This window comes from Miniopterus natalensis, chromosome 14 (assembly GCF_054644295.1).
Source record: "Miniopterus natalensis isolate mMinNat1 chromosome 14, mMinNat1.hap1, whole genome shotgun sequence".
NCBI lineage: Eukaryota > Metazoa > Chordata > Mammalia > Chiroptera > Miniopteridae > Miniopterus > Miniopterus natalensis.
Genome location: NC_142094.1, coordinates 38,860,490 through 38,881,801, shown reverse-complemented (window position 1 = coordinate 38,881,801; position 21,312 = coordinate 38,860,490). Strand labels below are relative to the sequence as shown.

General features: G+C 40.5%; 1 protein-coding gene across 2 annotated transcripts; it reads right to left on the bottom strand.

Moving 5' to 3' along the window:
* Positions 1-3,839: 3,839 nt before the first annotated feature.
* On the bottom strand, positions 3,840-19,570 carry LOC107543271 (cytochrome P450 2C18). Of its 2 annotated transcripts, XM_016220734.2 has the most exons (9): positions 19,400-19,570; positions 17,946-18,108; positions 17,634-17,783; positions 15,808-15,968; positions 14,437-14,613; positions 11,254-11,395; positions 8,167-8,354; positions 4,878-5,019; positions 3,840-4,021 (listed from the first exon to the last, which is right to left on the bottom strand). In XM_016220734.2, exons 1-9 carry the CDS (start codon positions 19,565-19,567, stop codon positions 3,840-3,842), a joined length of 1,473 nt encoding a protein of 490 aa, XP_016076220.2. In that variant the 5' UTR covers positions 19,568-19,570. The 2 variants fall into 2 exon arrangements, with proteins under 2 accessions (XP_016076220.2, XP_016076221.2); XM_016220735.2 differs by lacking the exon at positions 14,437-14,613 and having other exon boundaries at positions 19,400-19,567.
* Positions 19,571-21,312: the final 1,742 nt, after the last annotated feature.

Below are 21,312 nucleotides of genomic sequence, written 5' to 3'. Positions count from 1 at the left end.
ACCCTAGGTCTAATCGTAATTCTAACTATAACCCTAAGACTAACAGTAGGACTAACGCTAACCCTAGGTTTAATCCTAACCGTAACCATCTCCCTAACACTAACCCTCAAAATAACCCTAAACCCAGGTGTCATCGTTACCATTACCAAATCTCTACACAAAACTGGTAATTTCTCTTTCCAGGAAGGTATCTTGTAACATTTCCAGTCTCCGCTGTATGTCTCTGAATAAATTAATTACACCTCTACCAAAGTTCTCTTCTGATTCTTGTAGTAAGTCTTTCTTTAGACATTAACTTGTGTTTCACAAATTTTTTGTTTTCAGAATTTTAAGACAAAGAATGACAGGCAAGTTCTTTAAGTTCACATGAGGCCTGTTTTTTCCCTCAATCTGGGAGGTAGTCTTTATGTTTTCTGGTTCAGAGTCCCCTTCTTCCTCCCATGTGAAGAACACTTTCAATTCCCAGTCTGAGTCTTCCTCCTCTTTCTCAGAATCTTCTACCTCTTTAGTCAAAATATTCAACTCATCACTGGCTATTTCAACTCCATGCTTTGTATTTGCCATAGTAGAATGCTGTAAGTATCAGTGCTGTTCCTTACATAATATTGAGGCCTCTTTTCCCTCCAGCCCTTAGGTGTCTTCTTCCTCCAAATCTGAAACCTCTTCTCTTTCCTCCTCTAGCTCTGAGGTCTCTTCTCCTTCCTCTGACTCAGAAGTCTCTTGCTCCAGCCCTGAGGTCTCTTCTCCCTCCTCCAACTCTAAAGCCTCTTCGTCTTCCTCCTCTAGCTCTGAGACCTCTTCTTCCTCAAGGGCTTCTTTTTCCTTCCACTCTGAAGCCTCTTCCTCTTGAGTCTCTAAGTTTTTTACCTTACCTGGCTCAGGAACCTTTACCTCTTTAATAAATGGAAAGCTCAAGCCATCACTGGTTGCTCCCCCGGCTCCATGCTTTGAGGCTATTAGAGTTTTATCCATTTTTTCTTGAATCCCATATCTTCTTCCTTTCTTTATTTTTTCATTTTCTGGGAGTACATCTTTTAGTAATTTTTTCATAAAAGATTTTTGGCTGATAAATTTGCTGAGACTTTGCATGTCTGAAAAAGTCCTGATTTCACCATCACGTTTAAATGTTAACTTAGCATAAAATTTTTGGTTCAAAATCAATTTTCCTTCAGAATGTTGAAGACATTACTCCATTGCTTACTAATGTCCAGTTTTGCTGATGAAAAGTCTGCTGTCAATGTAAATATTACTCCAACTTCTTTGAAGGCTTTTAGAATTTTCTCTTTATTTTCGAAGTACTAAGGGATGTTTTCCTCTCTTATTTCTTTGACTAGTACATCTTCTCCATGCTTTTGGCCCTCTCCTGTAACTTCTATATGGATGTTGCAATTTCTACCTGCATCATCTGTATTACCTATGGTTTCTTCCACATTTTCTACGACTTTGTGATTTTGTGATTCATTCGGGGACAGTTCCTTGCCTTGGTTAGTACTGCACTCTTCAGCTTTGTCAAATTTGCTACCAAGTTTAACTATTTTGCTAATTTTCAATATACTCAACATGATTGTCTTTTTCTATTTTCTCTACCAATCCTGTTTTTATTGACGTGGCATCTTTTATTTGTTGCCACCCTTTTCTGGTACTGGAGTTCTTTGGATTTGTTATTTCAAGTATTGTACTTCTTACTCCTAAAATTTCCTTTAGATCATTTTTAAGAGAGTCCCTCATCTCTTCAGTCATTAAGTCCAGATTTTTTATCAAGTCTTTAAAATTATTCATAATAACTGCTGACATGTCTTTGTATTTTAAATCCAGTAACTGAACTGTCTCAGTTTCTATCAACTGAATTATCTCCACTTGGAAATTGCTTTTTGTTTCTTTGCAAGTCTAGGAATTTCTGATTGTACACTGGACATGATGAATGTTGTTAAGACTGAATTGTTGCCCAGCCGTGCGTGGCTCAGTGGTTGAGCATTGACCTAGGATCCAGGGGATTGAGGTTCAATTCCTGGTCAGAGAATATGCCCCGGTTGCAGGCTCGTTCTTCAGTTGGGGGTGTGCAGGAGGCAGCTGATCAGTGACGACTCTCTCATCATTGATGTTTCTCTCTCTCTCTCTCTCTCTCCCCCTCCTTTCCTCTCTCTGAAATCAATAAGGATATATTTAAAAATAAAAAAATAAAAATAAAGAGCCCTGCCTCTAATTTAAAAAAAAAAAAAAAAAAAAAAAAAAAAGGACTGAATTATCTCCGTTTCCTGAAGAGTAATTTTTGTTCTTGTGGACCTGCTGGATTCCCACAAATTCAAAAATCTTTAACAAGTCATCCACTGAGGGTCCTTGGCCTGGAAGATGAGCTCTTTGCAGAGCGGAACCTGGTCTCTTCCTGCACAGCTGTATCTCAGAGTCTAGAGAAGAAGGAATCCGACCTGAGGGTGCAGATGTGGTATAGAGAAATGAGAGGGATTCATTCTTGAAGGGCCAATGCCATAAGTCCTGCTAATGCTTTTTCTGTTCTAGCTGCCCCAAGGTATCTAGACTATGCTGAGTTTTGTCAGTGCTCCAGTACAAGCAAGAGATAAGCCAGCTCCTCATGCAACTCTCCCCACAAGCTATGTAAGTTTGGGCTGCTAGGGGTGCAGTCCAACTCCTTTGCTCCCCAGGGAGAAGCTGGGAGCTACTGGGTTCCTGCTCAATCATATGGCACTTTGCCGGGGTTGGCAGTATGGCAAGAGTATGGCTCCACTTTTCTTTCTGACTTTGATGTGGCTGGATTCACATCCACTCAGGGTATAGCGGTCTTTCAATGAGTTCTTGAATTTTTTACAAAGAGAATTGATCCATGTGTTGCTGTGAACCAGCGTGTCCACTAGGAGAATGAAAGTTCAGGGTTTCCTATTATGACATGTTGCTGTTACTCCCTCTTGTCAGATTTGACAGCCTGTGTGCTTAAGGAAATGACCCATTTCATCTACACTATCAAATTTGTGGGCATAGAACTGTTCATAATATTCCTTTAATATCCTTTTAATGTCTATGGCATCAGAGCAGTGGCCCCTCTTTTAACTTGGACAATAGTAATCTGTGTCTTCTCTCTTTTCAGGGATACTGGCTATGGGTTTATCAATTCTACTGAACTTTTCAAAAAAACAGCTTTGTTTTCATGGATTTTCTCTATTGATTTCCTATTTACAATTTTTTAAATTTCTGCTCTGACTTTTATTTTTAGGTTTCTGTGGCTCCTTTGTATTTAGTTCCTCACTATTACTGATCTCTGTATTTCCCTGCATGATGAAGCTGCTCCTGAACACAATTTTTCTCTCTTTTAAATTAAACCGCAAGTAACCCTAAGTGACATGCAGCCCAGAGAGCTCTTCCGTGCATGTCCCCTTGGCCCTCCTCTGTGCGTACCCTTAGAGGACCAGCATGCCTCTTAGTATTATTTTCTTTCATTTCTTACCTGCACAAAGGAAGAAAAGTCTGAGAACTGGCTCAGCAAATTATGGTTTTTATTTAGAACATGCAGAAGAGAAATGGTTCTGCACTTGCACACAGCAATCAGCTTGCTCTCTTTCCTGTGGGCTACACTGTGCCATTCAGCGTTATATTAGCATATGTGTGGCCAATGCAAATGATTCAGAGTACGGAGAATAGCAGGTCCATTTCGCAGTGAGATGCAGAAGTTCTCCTTTAATGGAGCTTGGATATTCCCGATCTTGAGAGAATGGGGTGATGAGGAGAGGAGCAGTCACAGAAGAGACCCCCAGGAAGGGGATGAAGAGGGAAAGAGGCGAACGATGCCCCAGAGGAGAGGGAGTTGCACACAGAAAGTCTGTCGTTCCTCACACAGGAATGAAGCAGAGCTGGTAAGGAGGTGGCACAGAAGAAAATGAGTTCATAATTGGGGTGATGTCGATGTCCTTCGGGTCGAGAACAGGCTTCAGGGTAAATTTCTGTAAAATGGTGGTCAGGAATAGAAACAGTTCCATGCGGGCCAGGCCCTCTCCTACACACATCCGTTTTCCTGAAAATAACACACACACAGAGTAGATAATACTCGAACAATGATTTCCTGGATGCCAGAAAGAAAATGTGCAGTAATTATTTGATTAAAAGTTGAATGGATAGATGGAAGGCAGAATGGTTGGACAAACAGATGGACAAAGGGTGGACATATATCCTACCCACCTAACATCTTATCCTAACAGGTATTCTTTTTAAAAAAAAAAAACAAAAAACTTTATTAAATGTATTGGGGTGACAATGGTTAATATGAACATGTAGGTTTCAGGGGTGGGTTTCTATGTTACGAGATCTATATATTGATCTACATGCCCACGCTAACAGGTATTCTGTTAACAAATATTTACTGAGTAGCAGCACTATGCCAAGTAGCTCATCAAGTGTTCTCACATTTATAACTTCTCTTTCAAATTTCCACCCCTTTTTCTAGAGACACACATGCACTGGTTGCACTTTCTGTTCCTACTCTAAGGTTTCAGGATCTTTCTTTGTTCTCCCCATGGCCCCCATTCCTGCTTGGAGCATGCCTCCTCATCATCGATCGCCAGATACACCCTGAAGCGTCAGGTTTTATATCACACTGTTCTTTTTGGCTGGAATGCATACACTTCTCTTATATTTTCAATTTTCAAATTTCATTTCTGAATTTGAAAGAACTGAGTCAACTCTTCCAGTAATCTGGCCTGATAGTGAGGGTGTACCACGAGGAGGGAAAGTGCGCGAGCATGGGGAGTGGTGCTTCGGTCACGGACAAAAAGTGATGCTACCAGCCCCAGGGTGAGTGCTACGTACATTCCAACTGATTCCCAAAGGATACCCTGTCCTCTGAAGTACCAAAGAAAAGAAATGTGTATTACCTGCCGAGAAAGCCATGAAGTAGTCACTCTTCTTGAAGTTGCCTGTCTCATCCAGAAAGTGGCCAGGGTCAAACGTCTCTGGGTTGGGGAATTCTTTGCCATCATGGAGCACAGAAGTCAGAGATGTTATTACACTCGTGCCCTGGGAAGAAGGTAAACTGAGTTAGGAAGACATCGTGGAGCTGGAAGAAAGGTTGCAAGTCATTTAGTCCAATTTTATAACCTATAGATGAGGAATCTTAGGTCCAAAGAAGGGCAGTGGCATTGTGAGCCAGAGAGAACAAATAATAAACAATGAGCAGTTTAAGACCAGTGGCAGGGAGGTTGCTAAAGCGTCTGAAGTACTGAGTACATGGGCCCTAGGATGCCAGACCTTGTGAATCCATTCTGCTCACCACCATGTTTGGACACTGCAGTATGTCCCCACCAGCTCCTTTATTTTATGACTTCAATCTTCACTCATCTCATAGGTAGATCATGGTTTAAAATGGAAGTCTCCGTTGGAGCTTGAATTGTCTGGAGTTATCTATTCATAGGGCTTTTGTAAATAGATGTCTGATCTAATTAAAAATAATCTCTTCTGTGATCAGAGCAATAAGTACAGTAACAACTATTAGTCTTATCATTGCCATGTAGATTGTTTGCCTTAATTTAAAAACATAAAACAAAGAGCAAATTGATAGTTGCCAGAGGTGGAGGGATGGATAAAAAAGAACAAGAGCAATATAATAATACTAATAGTGTGACAACTTTGCATGGTGACAGATGGTTACTAGACTTAGTGTGGTGAGCACATCATGGGATAAATAAATGTTGAATAGTCATGGGGTTGTAAAGTACAGCATAGGGAATATAGTCAATAATATTATAATAATTACCTAAATGTTGCCAGGTGGGTACTGAAATTATCGGGGGGAATACTGTGTAAAGTATATGATTGTCTAACCACTATGCTATATACCTAAAACAAATACAAAATAATATTGAATGTAAACTATAATTGAAAAATAAAAATTTTAAAATAAATGTTGAATCACTATGCTATACACCTGAAACTAATATAACATTGTATGCCAACTATAATTTTAAAATAAATAAATAATGTATAGGATAGATTCCATTACAGATTAATTGTAGCTTACAAACACAGAATGTTAAAATTAGAAAAAAAAAATCATCACTTTGCAACAATTCATTTTAGGATTATTAATTCAGTCAAGTTTTATCAACTAATGCTAAAACTGTTGGGTGAATAATTGGTTGCCTCCCGTATGCACCCTGACTGGGGATCAAACCCTCCAACTAACCCGAGCCACCCGGCCAGGGCCCCTTGTATATTTTTAAACAAATAATATATGAAAAAAAATTTTAAGATGCAAAAAACAAAACAAAACAAAAAAAGCCAATATGTTTTCATCAAGTGCTGCTCAAATAACTGGATATTCATAAGAAATAAAGGAAGTGTGACTATTACTTCACACCACAAGTAAAAATTTACCTGAATGAATCAATGATCTAAATGTAAGTGTTAAAACTATAGTTTTAGAAATAGATAAGGGTAAATATTTGAGACCCTGCTCTGGCAAATATTCTTTAGATAGGACCAAAAATAAAGTAAAATAAAGCACAAGTCAACCTCACATCATTGCTAAGTGTTCTGTGATAGCCTCAGACATTAACAAATAATAAGCCATGCATTTCAAAGACTTGACTAAGTGGCAACAAGAATTGGGGAAGACAATTAAAATACACCCACATTAGGGCACATTTTTCACCTACTTTTATGAGGCCAGCATGATCTTGATATCAGAAATATGACAAGAAAATATTTTTAATATGTTTTTATTGATTTCAGAGAGAGGAAAGGAGAGGGAGAGAGAGATCAAAACATCAATGATGAGAGTCATTGATCGGCTGCCTCCTGCACGCCCCCTGCTGGGGATCGAGCCCTGACCAGAAATCACACCATGATCTCCTGGATCATAGGTTGAGGCTCAACTGTTGAGGCATACTGGCTGGGCATGACAAGAAAATTTTGAAGAAGAAAAATTGTAGGCCAAACATTTCTTATCAATATAAATACAGAAGTCCTGAACAAAATGTAGCAAATAAAATACAGCTGTGTGTATATACTTATAGTATACACACTGAGTGGGAAAACTGAGGCCAGTATACAACCATACCAATGGACACAGAAAATTGATGTGAAAATATCACATACACATTTACGACAAAAAATCACGAAAAATAAGAGAAGAGGGTAAACTTCCAAATCTGTAAAGAATCTCTACCAAAATGTTCATAAACGTCATTCTCAAAAGTGAGATGTTAAACCTCCTTTTTCCTGAAAATCAGAAATAAAACAAGGATGACACACCGATATTAACCCAGATAGCAGGGTAATAAATGTAAGAATTGCAAATTAGTCTGTAAACAAATTATCAGCAATGATTTTATTTTATTTTTATTTTATTTTTTAAAATATATCTTTATTGATTTCAGAGAGGAAAGGAGAGGGAGAGCTAGAAACATCAATGATGAGAGAGTCATTGATCAGCTGCCTTGAGCCCGCAACCCGGGCATGTGCCCTGACCAGGAATCGAACCCCGAATGCCTGGATCCCAGGTCAACGCCCAACGGCTGAGCCATGCCTGGCTGGGCAGCAATGATTTTAAATTTAGCAAGTTTGCTACTTATAAGGTCACCAAAATAATAAAATCAATTATATTTCCATGTACCAGATTTTAAAAATGGAAAAGGCATTTAAAAGTTTATAACAATAGTAATATTAAGTATCTAAGAAAAGGCAAACAAAAGATTTGCAAGCCAATTCTCAATGTACTGAAAAAAATTCATTAAGAAAATTAAAGACCCCCCCCCCCCCCGCGCCCCGCAATTGGGAGCATATACCATACCTATTAATTGAAAGATTCAACATGTCATGATGTCAAGACTTTCCAAATTGATCTAATGTCACCCTGATAAAAATCCCAGCAGACTGTTATGGTAAACTGACTAACTGATACTAACATCAGTTTGGAAATGTAGGCCGTTAAGATTAGCCAAACGATATTAAAGAAGCAGAACAATTTTGGAAGACCTACACTGTCAGATGTCAAAACCTGTTATACAGGTTTATAGTCTAAACCAGAAATATCAGAGTCCCTCAAGCTGCCACATGTATGACTTTTCCCCTTCTCTCATGTTGTGTTTATAGAGGGTGAAAACCATACTGTGAAAATGGGAACTTTAAGGCCACTGAGGTCCGTGTAGGTGAAACACATCTTACCTTGGGGATGAGGTAGTTTCTGAATTTCACATCATGAGTCACTGCATGGGGCAGGTTGGTGGGGATGAGGTCAATGTATCTCTGGACTTCGTGCACCATGGCATCTGTGTAGGGCATGTGCTTCCTGTCCTGCATGCAGGGGCTCCGCTCTCTGCCAACCACACGCTTAATCTCTTCCTGGACTTTAGCTGGTGAGACACAAGTAAGACTGATGGAAAAAGAGGAAAGTGCATAGCATGTTTACATAGTGATTCAGGGATCCGTGAAGCACTGTGGTGCTCCAACATCATTATAAACATCAGTTATATGCCCAGAAATACACCCAGACATAGAGAAATAATTGCCATAGTAGACACATCGCTGCCCTCTGAGCTAGGCTTAAGATACATCAACCCAGACCTACATATCAGCACCGAGGGTAACATAAACAGAAATGATGAAATGTTTCAAAATATAAGCAGAACGTAAGTCAAGAAATTACAGTCCTTGCAGAAAGAAAAAGAGAAAATGAAGTATTAATTTTATATCAAAATAATATGTTAACTGAAAAGTAATAATGTGTGTTTTGTGTATTTGTATGTTGTGCGTGTGCATTTCAATGGTACACTCTTCATCCTCCAAGTTGCCAGTGTTCCCAATTTGAACATTCTAATAGTTTTTTTCTGAAATGTATGATCTATTTCTGAACAATGATTCTCTCTTTCTATTTCTTACTTACCTATTTTTAGATAATATCTGATTTCCTGGTATGGAAGGTGAGAATTTTCTTCTCCATCCCTACCTCATGCAAAATACATGCAGACACGCACACAATTCCCCTTATCCATTTCCCCAGCATAGTCAGATCACATTTTACATCATTCTGACTCTATAAACAATCCTCTCTGGTAACACTACTATGATTATGCTTCATTTTTGGTACTTTTTTTTTTTTTTTAAAATCTGGCTGCTGACTTTCAGAAAGCAGGATGGAAAAATAAGCTGAAACTCTGAGTTGCCTGGCTGGACGTGGCTCAGCGGTTGAGCATCGACCTAGGATCCAGGCGATCGGGGTTCGATTCCCGGTCAGGGCACACGCCTGGGTTTCAGGCTTGATCCCCAGTTGGGGGCATGCAGGAGGCAGCCAATCAATGACTCTCTCATCATTGATGTTTCTGTCTCTCTCCCTCTCCCTTCCTCTCTCTGAAATCAATACAGATACATTAAAAAAAAAAGTCCCTGAATTCAAGAAATAGATTCTTACCTAACCTTTCTTTTCAGCCCTACACCTCACTCTATTCGTGTCATTCATTGCCCAGTGTCCCTGAGCATAGGCCTCTCAGGTTTCATTTCTCTACAGAGTAAACCTCCGTCACTGTACAGGGAAAAACAGTTACCTGGTAAAAGGAGCTGTCAAAGGGACCTGAGTAGGGAAAGCAGTCTTTTTCCACCTGTTTCTGTCTCTACCTTCTTTGACACTTGGTACTTCTAAATACCAAAACTTACAGGGATGTAGGTACACAAATAACTTTCTGTAACTTTATTTTTATTGTTTATACTATTACAGATGCCCCCATTCCCACCCCCACCCCCCACTGCCCACCTCCACCCAGCCCTAGCCCCCCTTTCCTCCGGCTATCACCACACCGTTGTCTGTGTCCATGGGTTATACATATATGTTCTTTGGCTAATCCCTTCATATTTTTTACCCAGCCCACTCAAACCCCTCCCCTCTGACAGCTGTCAGTCTGTTCCAGGTATCTATGCCTCTGTTTCTATTTTGTTCATCAGTTTATTTTGTTCATTAGATGCCACATATAAGTGAGAAACTATGGTATTTGTCTTTCACTGACTGGCTTATTTCACCAAAGGACCTGAAGAGACACTTCTCCAAAGAGGACATACAGATGGCCAATAGACACATGAGAAAATGCTCAAAGTCACTAATCATCAGAGAGATGCAAATTAAAACCACAGTGAGGTGTCAGCTCACACCTGCCAGAACGGCACAGTCAACAAATCAACAAACGAGTGCTGGCAAGTGTTTCTCCAAGCAAGTGCAGAAAAGGGCACCCCTGTGCACTGCTGGGGGAATGCAGACTAGAGCAGCCACCGTGGAAAACAGGATGGAGCTTCCTCAAAAATTTAAACATGGAGCTGCCTTTTGAGCCAGTGACGCCGTTTCTGGGAACATGCCCTAAAAATCACAGATAACTTTTCCTCGTCATGTAGCTCCCTCTTCTGACGCTGCGTTACAACTTCATTCTCTCTACTGGGTTCATTATCTCCCCTCTACGTCTCTCTGTGTTTCAGGAATTTGTTGAAGATTTGTTGGCTGTTTCCTGACCTCCCCTCATCCAGCTTTAAAAGATGAGTTCTCATTTGTAATAGGTTATAATCATTTTAGTGGGATTTTGACGCAGGACAAAATAATGTGTATTTCTAAACTGCTATGCATAACTGTTAACTCTTTAAAGGTAAATTTCTAACATAAAAGTGCTTTGTAAAAGATCAAATTATTGGCCTCCGCCCCCCAAATTCTTATTTTGGCAATTACCACCTTTCTGGAAACAGACTTCTGAAATAACAAAATTCCTTTATGCAACATCTGAAGCCTGAATGGTAACACATTTCTTGTAAATCTAAATTTTTAGTACACTTTCTAGACTGTGGAATCATCTCAGGCAGCATCACTAAGTCTCTAGGATTTTAACTTATGCTCCAGTAAGAAGAGTTTCCATTAGAACCCTGCATTTTCAGAATGAGGAGAGATCTCCGCAAGATTATACCTACAGTTCAAAGTGAGTAGCCTTTTCATAACAAAACCAATATGCATGCTGGATGTACCTGCTACAAATAACCCTCATGAAATCCAGACTGTGCCTTATTGCTTTTGCTAGTGCCCACCGTTGTCTTCACTCCTCTCAGTCATCCACCTGTATTATAGAAAGATGTCCCAATATTATCCCTTCTTTAAACTTGGAAAAATAAAGCAGGTAAACAGACATTTTAATAATGGCACTTCTCCAAGAGAAACAAGATGGAACGCACTTGCCGTGTCATTCCAACATCTCTCTGAAATTCGCGCTCCCACCATGTGGGGTGTACCTGAGACCTCCGGGTACTTCAGCAGGAGTAGGAGAGCATATCTCAGGGTGGTGCTTGTTGTCTCTGTCCCAGCTCCAAAGAAATCAGATACAGTGGTTGTCAGGTTTTCAAAAGTAAACTCCCAGTGTGAATCGTGCTTTTCCTAGGAATAGTTTGATGAAGCTACTTTACAAATTCATTTCCCAGAACTGATGCAAAATAACTCATACTGTTATCAAGTTAAACCAACATATAAACTGCAAGGTACAATTTTAGAAAAAAGCTACCATATGTTATGGCAGGAGGCTGTTAATTAGCTGATGCAAACATCTTTCTCTGCCGCCTTACCCCTCACTTGCCTAAAAGTTCCATTCAGCGCCTCTTTTGCAGTTATGAGAGCCATGCAGCATAGTTTTTAGCAGTGAGACAGAAGCAGAGGCCTACTGGTGTCACTCCTATTTCCTTCTTATTCAAAACAAAGGAGGAGGTACAGTGGACATCATCTTGGGGCAAAAGGATTTAATCATGAAGAGAGGTCTAGCTCCTAAGTACGGGTGAAGAGAAATGGACAGTATTTGACTCTCTGATGTTTTAGAGCTTCTGTCTATCCCTCCACCGACACATCGCAAGACTCCTTTTATGTGGGGTAAATAAACCCACTATTTTTTACAGTCTTTGTTAATAGGTTTCCTTTTATTTGTAGACAAACACAATCTTAATTAGTAGGAATAGGTGAGGAGGTGAAAGGCTTGTAAATTGAGGACTAAAACCATTGCTAAACAAAATGAGTTAAGTAAATGAAAAACCCTCCCATGTGCAAGTATTGGAAGATTTAATATGGATAACATGGTATACTCCCTGAGGCAATATGAAGATTCAGTGCAACCCATAAAAATTCCAAAGGCCTTTTTGCAGAAATGGAAAAGCCCATCCTCTCAATTCATATGGAAGTATAGGGGAAGGACTCATCTTCCCAATTTGAAAACTTACCACAAAGCCGTCATAATCAAAACAACAAGCTTCTGGCAAAAAGATAAAAACATAGACCAATGGAATAGAATTGAAATCTAGATGTAAACCACAACACCTAAGGCCAATTTATTTTCAACAAGGGTGCCCAGACTATTTAATCCAGAAGAAGAGTCTCTTCAACAAATGGTGCTGAAACCACTGGATAACCACATGGAAATGGGTGAAATTAGACACCCTGCTTCACTCCATATGCAAAATATAACTCAAAATAGATGAAAAACTGAAGTATGAAAGCTAAACCTATAAAACTCTTAGAAGAAAACATGGGGTAAATCTTCACAAATTCAGGCTTTGCGATAGATTGTTAGATTTGACACCAAAGAAAGAAACAAAAAATATATGTAAGTCAGACTTCATCAAAATAAAAATGTTTGTGCATCAAAGGACGTAATCAAGAATGTGAAATGATAACCTACAGAATGGAAGAAAACATTTGCATTTCACATATATATAAAGGTTTATTGCCCCAAATATATAACCAACTCTTACAGTTCAACAACAAAGACAAGCAAAGGACTTGAATGACATTTCTCCAACGAAGATGTACAAATGGGTAACAGCACATGAAAATACGTTCAACATCACTGGTCATCAAGGACACACATATCAAAACCATGAGATACTACTTCATATTAACCAGAACAGCTTTAATAATTACAAAAATTAGAAAATAAGTATTGGTAAGTGTCGAAAAATAGGAACCCTCATACACTGCTGGTGGGAATGTAAACGCTGCAGTCACTGTGGAAAAGTCTGGCTGTTCCTCAAAAGTTAGACATAAAGTTACCATATGTCCCATCAACTCCTCTCCTAGGAATGTACCCAACAAAAATGAAAACATGTCCATGAAGAAGCTTGCACACAAATGGTTATAGCATCATTATTCATAAGAGCCAAAGGTAGACACAACACACATGTCCATCAACAGATGGATAAATAAATTATGGTATGTGCATAAAATGGAATATTATTCAGCCATAAAAAATAACCAAGTGCTGATACATACCACAACTTGATGAGCCTCCAAAACATTATGCTAGGTGACAGAAGCCAGAAACAAAAGGTCACAATGCCATGAGTCCTTTCTATATGATGTATCGATAACAGGCAAATCTGTAGACTATGAGTTAACACATAAAGCAGTGGCAGGAATGAGGGGTGATCATTTAATGGTTGTGGTATATTTTCGCAGAGTGATGGAAAAAATTTGAAATTAGAGAAAGCTAGTAGTTGCACAATATTGTGAATGTGCTAAACACCACTAAATTGCATACTTTAAAGTGGTTAATTGTATGGCATGTGAATTTCACCTCAATTCTTAAAATAGCACCACTCCATGAATTGATCTACAGATTTAACACAATCCCTACCAAAATCCCACTGGCTTCTTTGCAGAACATGACAAGTTTATCCTAAAAGTCATCTGAAAATTCAAAGGACCTAGAATAGCCAAAACAATCTTGAAAAACAATGCTGGAGGACTCACACTTCCTGATTTCAAAACTTACTAAAAAGCTAGGAATTAAGACTGTCAGATGGTGTGCTACTGGCATGAGAACTGACATATAGGTTATTTGGAATAAAATTGAAATTGAACACATAAACCATCACATTTTCAGCCAATTGATTTTTGATTTTTGGTGAAGGTGCCAAGGCAACTCATGTGGGAAAAATAGTCCTTTCAACAAGTGGTGCAGAATTCATGCCTACCGACACCAACTCCATTCCTATGCCAGTTCATTTTATTTTACACTCAATTATGGCTTGTCTCTTCCATCCATCTATTTCTCATCATAGCCTCTGCACCTCTATATACACCATCCACCCATCTGAAATCCCCTTCCCTCTCTTTCACCGTAAATACATTGATGTATTTCCAACCACTGGATATTTCACCTGAGGTGTCATTCTGTCTCTCCTCAGGTAAATTATTAGTTAGTACCTAAAAACAGGATTAATGTAGCCCACTTGTTGAACAATTTACTATTTAACAGTTTAATAGTATATCTTCCATATTGCTTGGTGTGGATTCATGCACACTCTATGTCCTTAAAATGCTCATCAGAATTACTCGCCTGACCACCGAAATATCTCTGGTAGATACGAAAATATATTCAATGAACCACAAGATAAACAAGTGACCAAATAACCGAGTTCTTGGTAATGTTTTACCTGCTGCATTTTGATCAGGAAATAATCGATAAAGTCCCGAGGATTATTAATGTCCAGGGATGCTTGATGTTCCCTTACTTTCTCCATAATGTAATTTTTTATACTAGCGGTATTTTTAAGTAATTTTTTATGACTCCCCGGGAAATAGTCAAGGAGAGCAGGGAAGACGTTGTAGGCCTAGAAGAGAAAAGGGTAGTTTATCAGATAAAAAATGCATAATGACATATACCATATGCTGAGCCCTTGTCAGGAACTGCACTGTCAATATTAATGAACTATGGTCTTTGTTTTGAGGGTAACTTTTATTTTACAAATATGTAATTTTCTACACTGATAACTGTATTTCAAGGAGAGAATTCTGACCAGGGGATCAAAGATGAAAATCGCTTTCTGTGCTCATACATCATGTTTATGGTATAAAAACATTTGTATATCAATGCTCTCACTTTTTACATCCCTTCTGCCTTACAGTCTTGAAGCATGGGATGGCATGAAATACTATGATTCACATTTGGTAAATGACAACAGAGGGGAAGGGAGCTTGGGCAACCTGATATAGTGCACAAAACTAATCCCTGCTGTTTCTGTTTCTGCCTAGTAGCCTCAGACGTTGAATCTGTATCTTAGAACTGGGAGGGTCCTGACGATACCATGAAACACAGCTCAACATTTTATATATAAAGTAACTGTGCACCAGGGCAGTTAGGTGACCTCTCTAAGACCGCATAGTTATCCTTTAGGCAGAGTACAGAGCACGTCAAATCAGCACAGGGTAAAACTGTGCTTGTTTCTGGTTTGTATACCATATAACCAAGCATTTTGTCATCCCCAAGACAATTACCTTGTCAGGATGCCGACCGAAGCATCAAATGCTCCTGCCCTAGTTAGCGTTTCCTAGCAGCATCTGGGGTCCCCAATATTCTCTGCTCTTGAAGGAGATACCCTCTTCCTCCCTAACTGCATACATTTCTGCCAAGGAATATACTGAGGAAGTCACTAAGTGTTACTCAGATGACAAGACTTGCGGGTAATGGAAGCCTTTCAAGAAGAACCCAGAAGTCCATTTAGTACTATAGGCATGTTTGGGGGAAGTTACCAAAGTACTTTATGGGAAATTGGGCTTTGGAAATTAGAAAAACCCCAGACCAAGTCAATGGGATTGAATTCCATATCTGTATTCTGGGAATGTCTTTTTCGGTCTATCGTTAAAGGGCTCGGCCAAATTCCCAGGTGAGCACTTCATGATGCTGAACTCTGGGAAGGACTGTGGAATTCACCCATTCACTTCACAGCTTGGTACATGCACAAATTTGGAATTCTTGGAGAAAAGAGCATGAAGGATTCCTCGGGAAGAAACAATCTTGGTCTCACCTGTATCCACGGAGAGTTCAGAATCTCCATATCTTCATGAAATGTTTCCAGTATATCTAGAAAAATTTTATCTTTATAATCAAAACGATTGTGGAAAATAATGGAGCAGATCACATTGCAGGGAGCACAGCCCAGGATAAAAGTGGGATCACAGGGTGATGCTAAAGAACCAGAAACAATTTTAAAACACCATTAAAACATACATATGAAACATTTTGCTTATGAAATAACAGGTAAAGGTAAATTTAGAAACTTTAAAGTAATATGTTACCTACAAATTTCCTAACAGCAAAATAGTCAACATGCATAAATCAATACATCACTTTTACCTTAACCTGAGTATACTATTTCAACCTAGCTAAATTATGGTTTCTAAAAAATACTCAATTTACTGCCCTAGCTGGTTTGCTCCGTGGTTAGAGCGTCAGCCTGCGGAATGAAGGGTCCCGGGTTTGATTCTGCCCAAGGGCAGGTACCTACCTCAGTTGCAGGCTTGATTCCCGGCCCTGATCGGGGCGCGTGCAGGAGGCAACCAATTAATGTGTCTCTCTTACATTGATGTTTCTCTCTCTCTCTCTTTCTCTCTTTCTCCCACTTCCACTCTCTCTGAAAAGCAACAGAAAAAAAGCAATGGAAGAGAGCAAGAGAGGGAGAAAGAGAGAGACACTTATGTGAGAGAGAAATATTGATTTGGTTTCCTCCTGTGCCCCCCTGACCGGGGATCAAACCCACAAACCAGGTATGTGCCCTGACAGGGAATTGAACCTGCAACCTTTTGGTGTACAGGTCAACATTCCAACCGACTGAGCCACATGGCCAGGGCTTCATTTTAACCTGATAGGTAGAGGATAATTTGAAAAGCCTTGGGGATTTCTTTGTCTGTATTCACAGGTGAAATATGATTTTCAGTCTTTCCTTTCATGTAGTATGAAAGAAAGAATTTAAAAACAGGGTAATCTGTAATCCAAGCTAAAAATCACAGTTATTTTGACAAGCACTTTTCAGGTCATCACATCTGGCCATGGAAGGCAAATAATTACCGTATATTTGTTACCAAAAGCCAATAAAGTTGGGGCAAAGTTTAGCAAACTGAAAACAGAGCCAAATTCCACTTAGAGAAGACAGGGTAAGTAGTTCTTGATATTGGTTGAAATCTAGTTAAATAAAACATTTTATAACTTGGTGCTTTTTGTATTTTGAAGAATTATAACGTAGCATGTGGTGATGAGAATTGCAGGAAGTCATGCCTCAGCGATGAAAACCATAGATGGCATCATTATTGGCCAGAGCTGTGGGCCTGGGCCCTGAAAGTAACTCTCGGAGATGTCTGGGAGGCTGACCATGCAAATGCAGGCCAATGCAATGAAGGCACATGCCACTTGCCACATGCCTCGTAAGGGTGAGATGCGGGCATTCCCGCCACAGCCCGTGAAATGCTCGGGATAGATAACCCCCATGTGCGCTATAGGAAAACACAGTTCCCTAACTTCTTCAAAACATGACTCAGAACTATTCTTCATGATTTCTGAGTTGAAAACCATCAAAGTTCAGGAGAGACTAGGATTAAATGACCCTTTCTACCCACACTGTGCACGATCATGGGTGTGCCCGATCCTGGGTGTGCCCGATCATGGGTGCGCACATGCAATGAGCACGGACACGCACAGCCTCCCTGGCTCTCTGCTTCAGACCCTCGCTCCGCCACGTGAGGGCTGACACCGCTACGCACAGGAAAGAGGCGGCCGCCCCTGAAATGTGTCCATGGGCATCAGTGGAGAAGAGAACAGCCTGTTAAGGTCAGAGTTTCGGTGTATGGAATCACCCACCCTTGGTTTTTCTCAGCTCCTCCACGAGGCAGCAGGCTTCCTCTTGAACACAGTGCTCAATGTTCCTCTTCCCCATGCCCAGGTTCCGCAGGGCCATGAGAGAGAAGCGCCGGGTCTCCTTCCATTGCGTGCCATTGCTGAAAAGGATTCCTACAAGGAGGGGAAACAGAAACGGGCAGGGAGGCCTGGGCAAGGGGGAGGAAGCTGGCACTCGGCGGACTGGCCAAGCTCCACAAAGACATGTTCAAATTCCTGTTTTCCACCCTCCACGCCCCTCTTACCAAAGCTGAACGTGCACACATGCACACCTACCAAGTCCTCTGCTATATGTTTCAGCAGCTGGGAAACACCCTCTTCCAGAAAACTCCTCACCCTGGTCAATCAGGGCTTCTTTCACTGCTTCGTATCCATGCAGCACCACCGTGGGCCTCATGCCCAAGTACACTGTGAACACCGGGCCGTAGACTTTTGAGAGCTGGAAAGTAGAAAGGACATTCAAATATTAGCCAAAGAAGTCACTATTTGGCAATATACTGGGCCTGATTCAGAATAATATCATCCTGTTTGTATTCTGTGACACAACCTAAGATATTTCTGAAATTAATACATAAATATAACAGTGATTGTGAATAGCTGCCATTTATGTGCCCAGCAGTGGCCTGGGTTATTTGTATGCATATTACAATTAATCCTCAAAGCAGCAGCAGCAGCAGCAGCGGGTTCATTTGCCCCACTTACCAATAAGGGAGCCGACATCAGAGAATTCCAATGCATTTTCAGCATCCCCAAGCTACCATAGAGAAGACAGGAATTTGAACTGCTTCTTATTCAACCTCTGATCCTTGAGCAATGTATCAATCCCCAACGATCACCAGAGGACCACCCGATACCCAGCTGACTCCTTCAGGGTCACCCACAGAGCTCTTGCCGTCAGAATCACCCCAGATGATCCTAGGCCCAGCCCAGTCACGATCCGCTGTTATTACTAACACAGAAGGAGGGGAGCACCCCAGAGGCAGTGCCAGGACATGTGTCATCTCATGGGCCAACAATTTCTTATACCTGCAGCAGTGCTGGCCACAGCCAGCCACAAAGCTGCTGTCTGTGGCCAAAAGATCCTGTTACCAGCAAGCTGGCCCTGATCACTTTTCTCTTTCGTTCACTGACACTGTTCCTAATCCCAGAGTCTTTTTCCTGACATCAGGCATAATTTGCTTCCTCAGAGAAGTGCAGTTTTCATAGCTATTCTGGACAAAACACTGTGTTTATATAGTAGATGGTTTATTTTTAAATTAAATTTATTGGGGTGACATTGGTTAACAAAATTATATAGGTTTCAAATGTACAATTTTATACATCATCTATGTATTACATTGTGTGCCGCCACCCCAAGTCAAATCTTCTTCCGATGACTCTTTGAATGAAATCTCTAGTCAAAAACACTTCCCTTACCGTTTATCTTCAGCTAAAAATCATAGTAATTGATGGGGAAACTCAAAAGGGCAGCAGCTCTCCCGTCTTTTGCTACTTTATATTTTGATTCTAGCATACAGAGACTTAATGTACCTCACTCATGAAATGCATTAGAATTTTATTTCACTGTTCTTGTGGATGAGAAACCAAAAACAGTACTCCACAGGGAGTATTTGCTTTACAGCAACATATTTTAATAATTTTTAAGCATATATTTCAATAAATATGTTACTTAAAAGTAGATGTTAATTTCCTTACTTTGCAAGCTGCTGGAGGAACATAAACATACTTACGTTGCTGAAGGATCTGCTGATGTTCTTCACACCTAACTGGAGTATGTTTCCAATGATTGGGAGAGGAGTGGGGCCAGGTGGAAGGGTCCCTTTTCCAGAGCTCTGTTTCCATAGGTAAAGGAAAAGCAAACAGGAGAGACAGAGCACCAGGGCCACAACTGGGTCCATTGTAGCTCTCTCTTCTTACTGAGTCCACTGTGAGCTTAAAATCCAAACGTTTTTCACACTCCCTGCTACTCAGCATATGCCTCTCTGACTCAGAGGATGATTGACCACTTAGGTCACTTACTTTTATCTTTTTCTCTCAAAAGGACTTTGGTCCAATGCTCACTGTTACGGTGCCCTACCTTGGATATTCTGGTTTCATAGGTTTGGGGTTAAGCCAAGCTACTGTTATTTATTTTTTTAACATCCCATGTGGTTGAGAACCAGTGAAGTAAATGTTTTTATTTTAAAAATTGCTCAACATTCTTTCCCTGGCTGGGTGGCTCAGTTGGCTGGAGCATTGCCCCATACAGCTAACGCTTGTCGGTTCCATTCCCAGTCAGGGCCCATACGGGAGGCAACCCATTGGTGTTTTTCTCTCTCTCTCTCCCTCTCTTTCTCTTTCCCTGCCCCCTCTTCCCCTCCCTCCCTTTCTCACTCTCTAGAATCAATAAAAACCTATCCTTGGGTGAGGATTTAAAAAAAATTGCTCAACATTCTGGATTCTCAGATTAATGACCAGTTGAGAATTTATAACTTAGGGGGCAATCCTTTTATATTAAAAAAATGTTTATCCGTCAATGCTTTATCAAACACCAGGATACTTTGTCCTTGGAAATGAAAGCCTTTTGAAATATTTTAGTGGACCATACTAACAGCATAAACTAGGGAATGTAATTCATTACTCTTGAATGCCCAAATTGCATAACTAATTAGCTAAGTAAATTTATGCACATTTTAACATCAAACTCTACCCCCACCAAAAAACCCTGAAAAAATAAATTATTAATTTTTATTTTTCAAATGGGGAAATGAAAACTCATAGAGAATGGGACACCCATCCAGTGTCACACAGCTCCTAAGTCACAAAAGTGTGATTGGAAATTATATTTTCTAATGCCCACTGTGATGCCCTACAGCTGCCTCAAGAACAATTCCAGGAAAATAAAACCAAACCCCCAAAACATTAGTTTCTCTAAATATGCACCCCGACTGTTCACAAAATAACTCACTCTGAGGATAAAAGAGCCCTCGATTCTCAAGAGAAGAAATAAGAGATAGAGATCTTCCCCCTCCCCATCTCTCCGTCCCTGCAGAGGCGAACACGCACAGGTACCTGAGGGAGGAGCCCGTGTCAGAGAATTCAGGGGTAAAGGCTCGAAGAGCCAGTCACCTCCCAGTCACTTCTAGACACAGCTGCTTCTGTCGCTTTGTTGGCCTGTCCTTGTCAGAAACAATGGGATGGTGTATGCACAGCCAGGAAGGGAGATTTCAGACAGAACCACAGGTGTGGATTCTGTGGTGGACGGAAGACGGAGGCCACCGAACAGACCCACAGCATGAACCAGCATGGCAGGCAGACCTGGGCAAGGGACCGCATTTAGTGATCACGAGGACCCAAATATCACTGGAATGATGGGCATTACTGGATAGCTAATAGGAATGCTGCACAAAGACACTCTGTAAAGGCACCATCATATCTGTCCTTACTTGATTAGTGCAGCTATTTCTCAGTTCTATTAGGAAGGAAAAGTAAGACCCCCTGTGTCAAGACCCCATTTACACAGTTTTATCCCTCATGTTAACAAGGAGACTGACAGCCCAGCCGGGCGTGGCCCAGCTGTTGAGCATCGACCTAGGATCCCGGAGATTGCGGTTCGATTCCCGGTCAGGGCACATGCCCTGGTCTGTGGGATCCATCCCCAGTC

What these genes read in the sequence shown, in the direction of transcription:
- LOC107543271 (XM_016220734.2), bottom strand. Translation starts at nt 19,567, where the DNA reads ATGGACCCAGTTGTGGCCCTGGTGCTCTGTCTCTCCTGTTTGCTTTTC. An exon ending in TCAGCAGATCCTTCAGCAAC is followed by an intron (nt 18,109 to 19,399) that starts GTAAGTATGTTT and finishes TCTACTTTCCAG; the next exon opens with CTCTCAAAAGTCTACGGCCC. An exon ending in AACATATAGCAGAGGACTTG is followed by an intron (nt 17,784 to 17,945) that starts GTAGGTGTGCAT and finishes CCCTCCTTGTAG; the next exon opens with GAATCCTTTTCAGCAATGGC.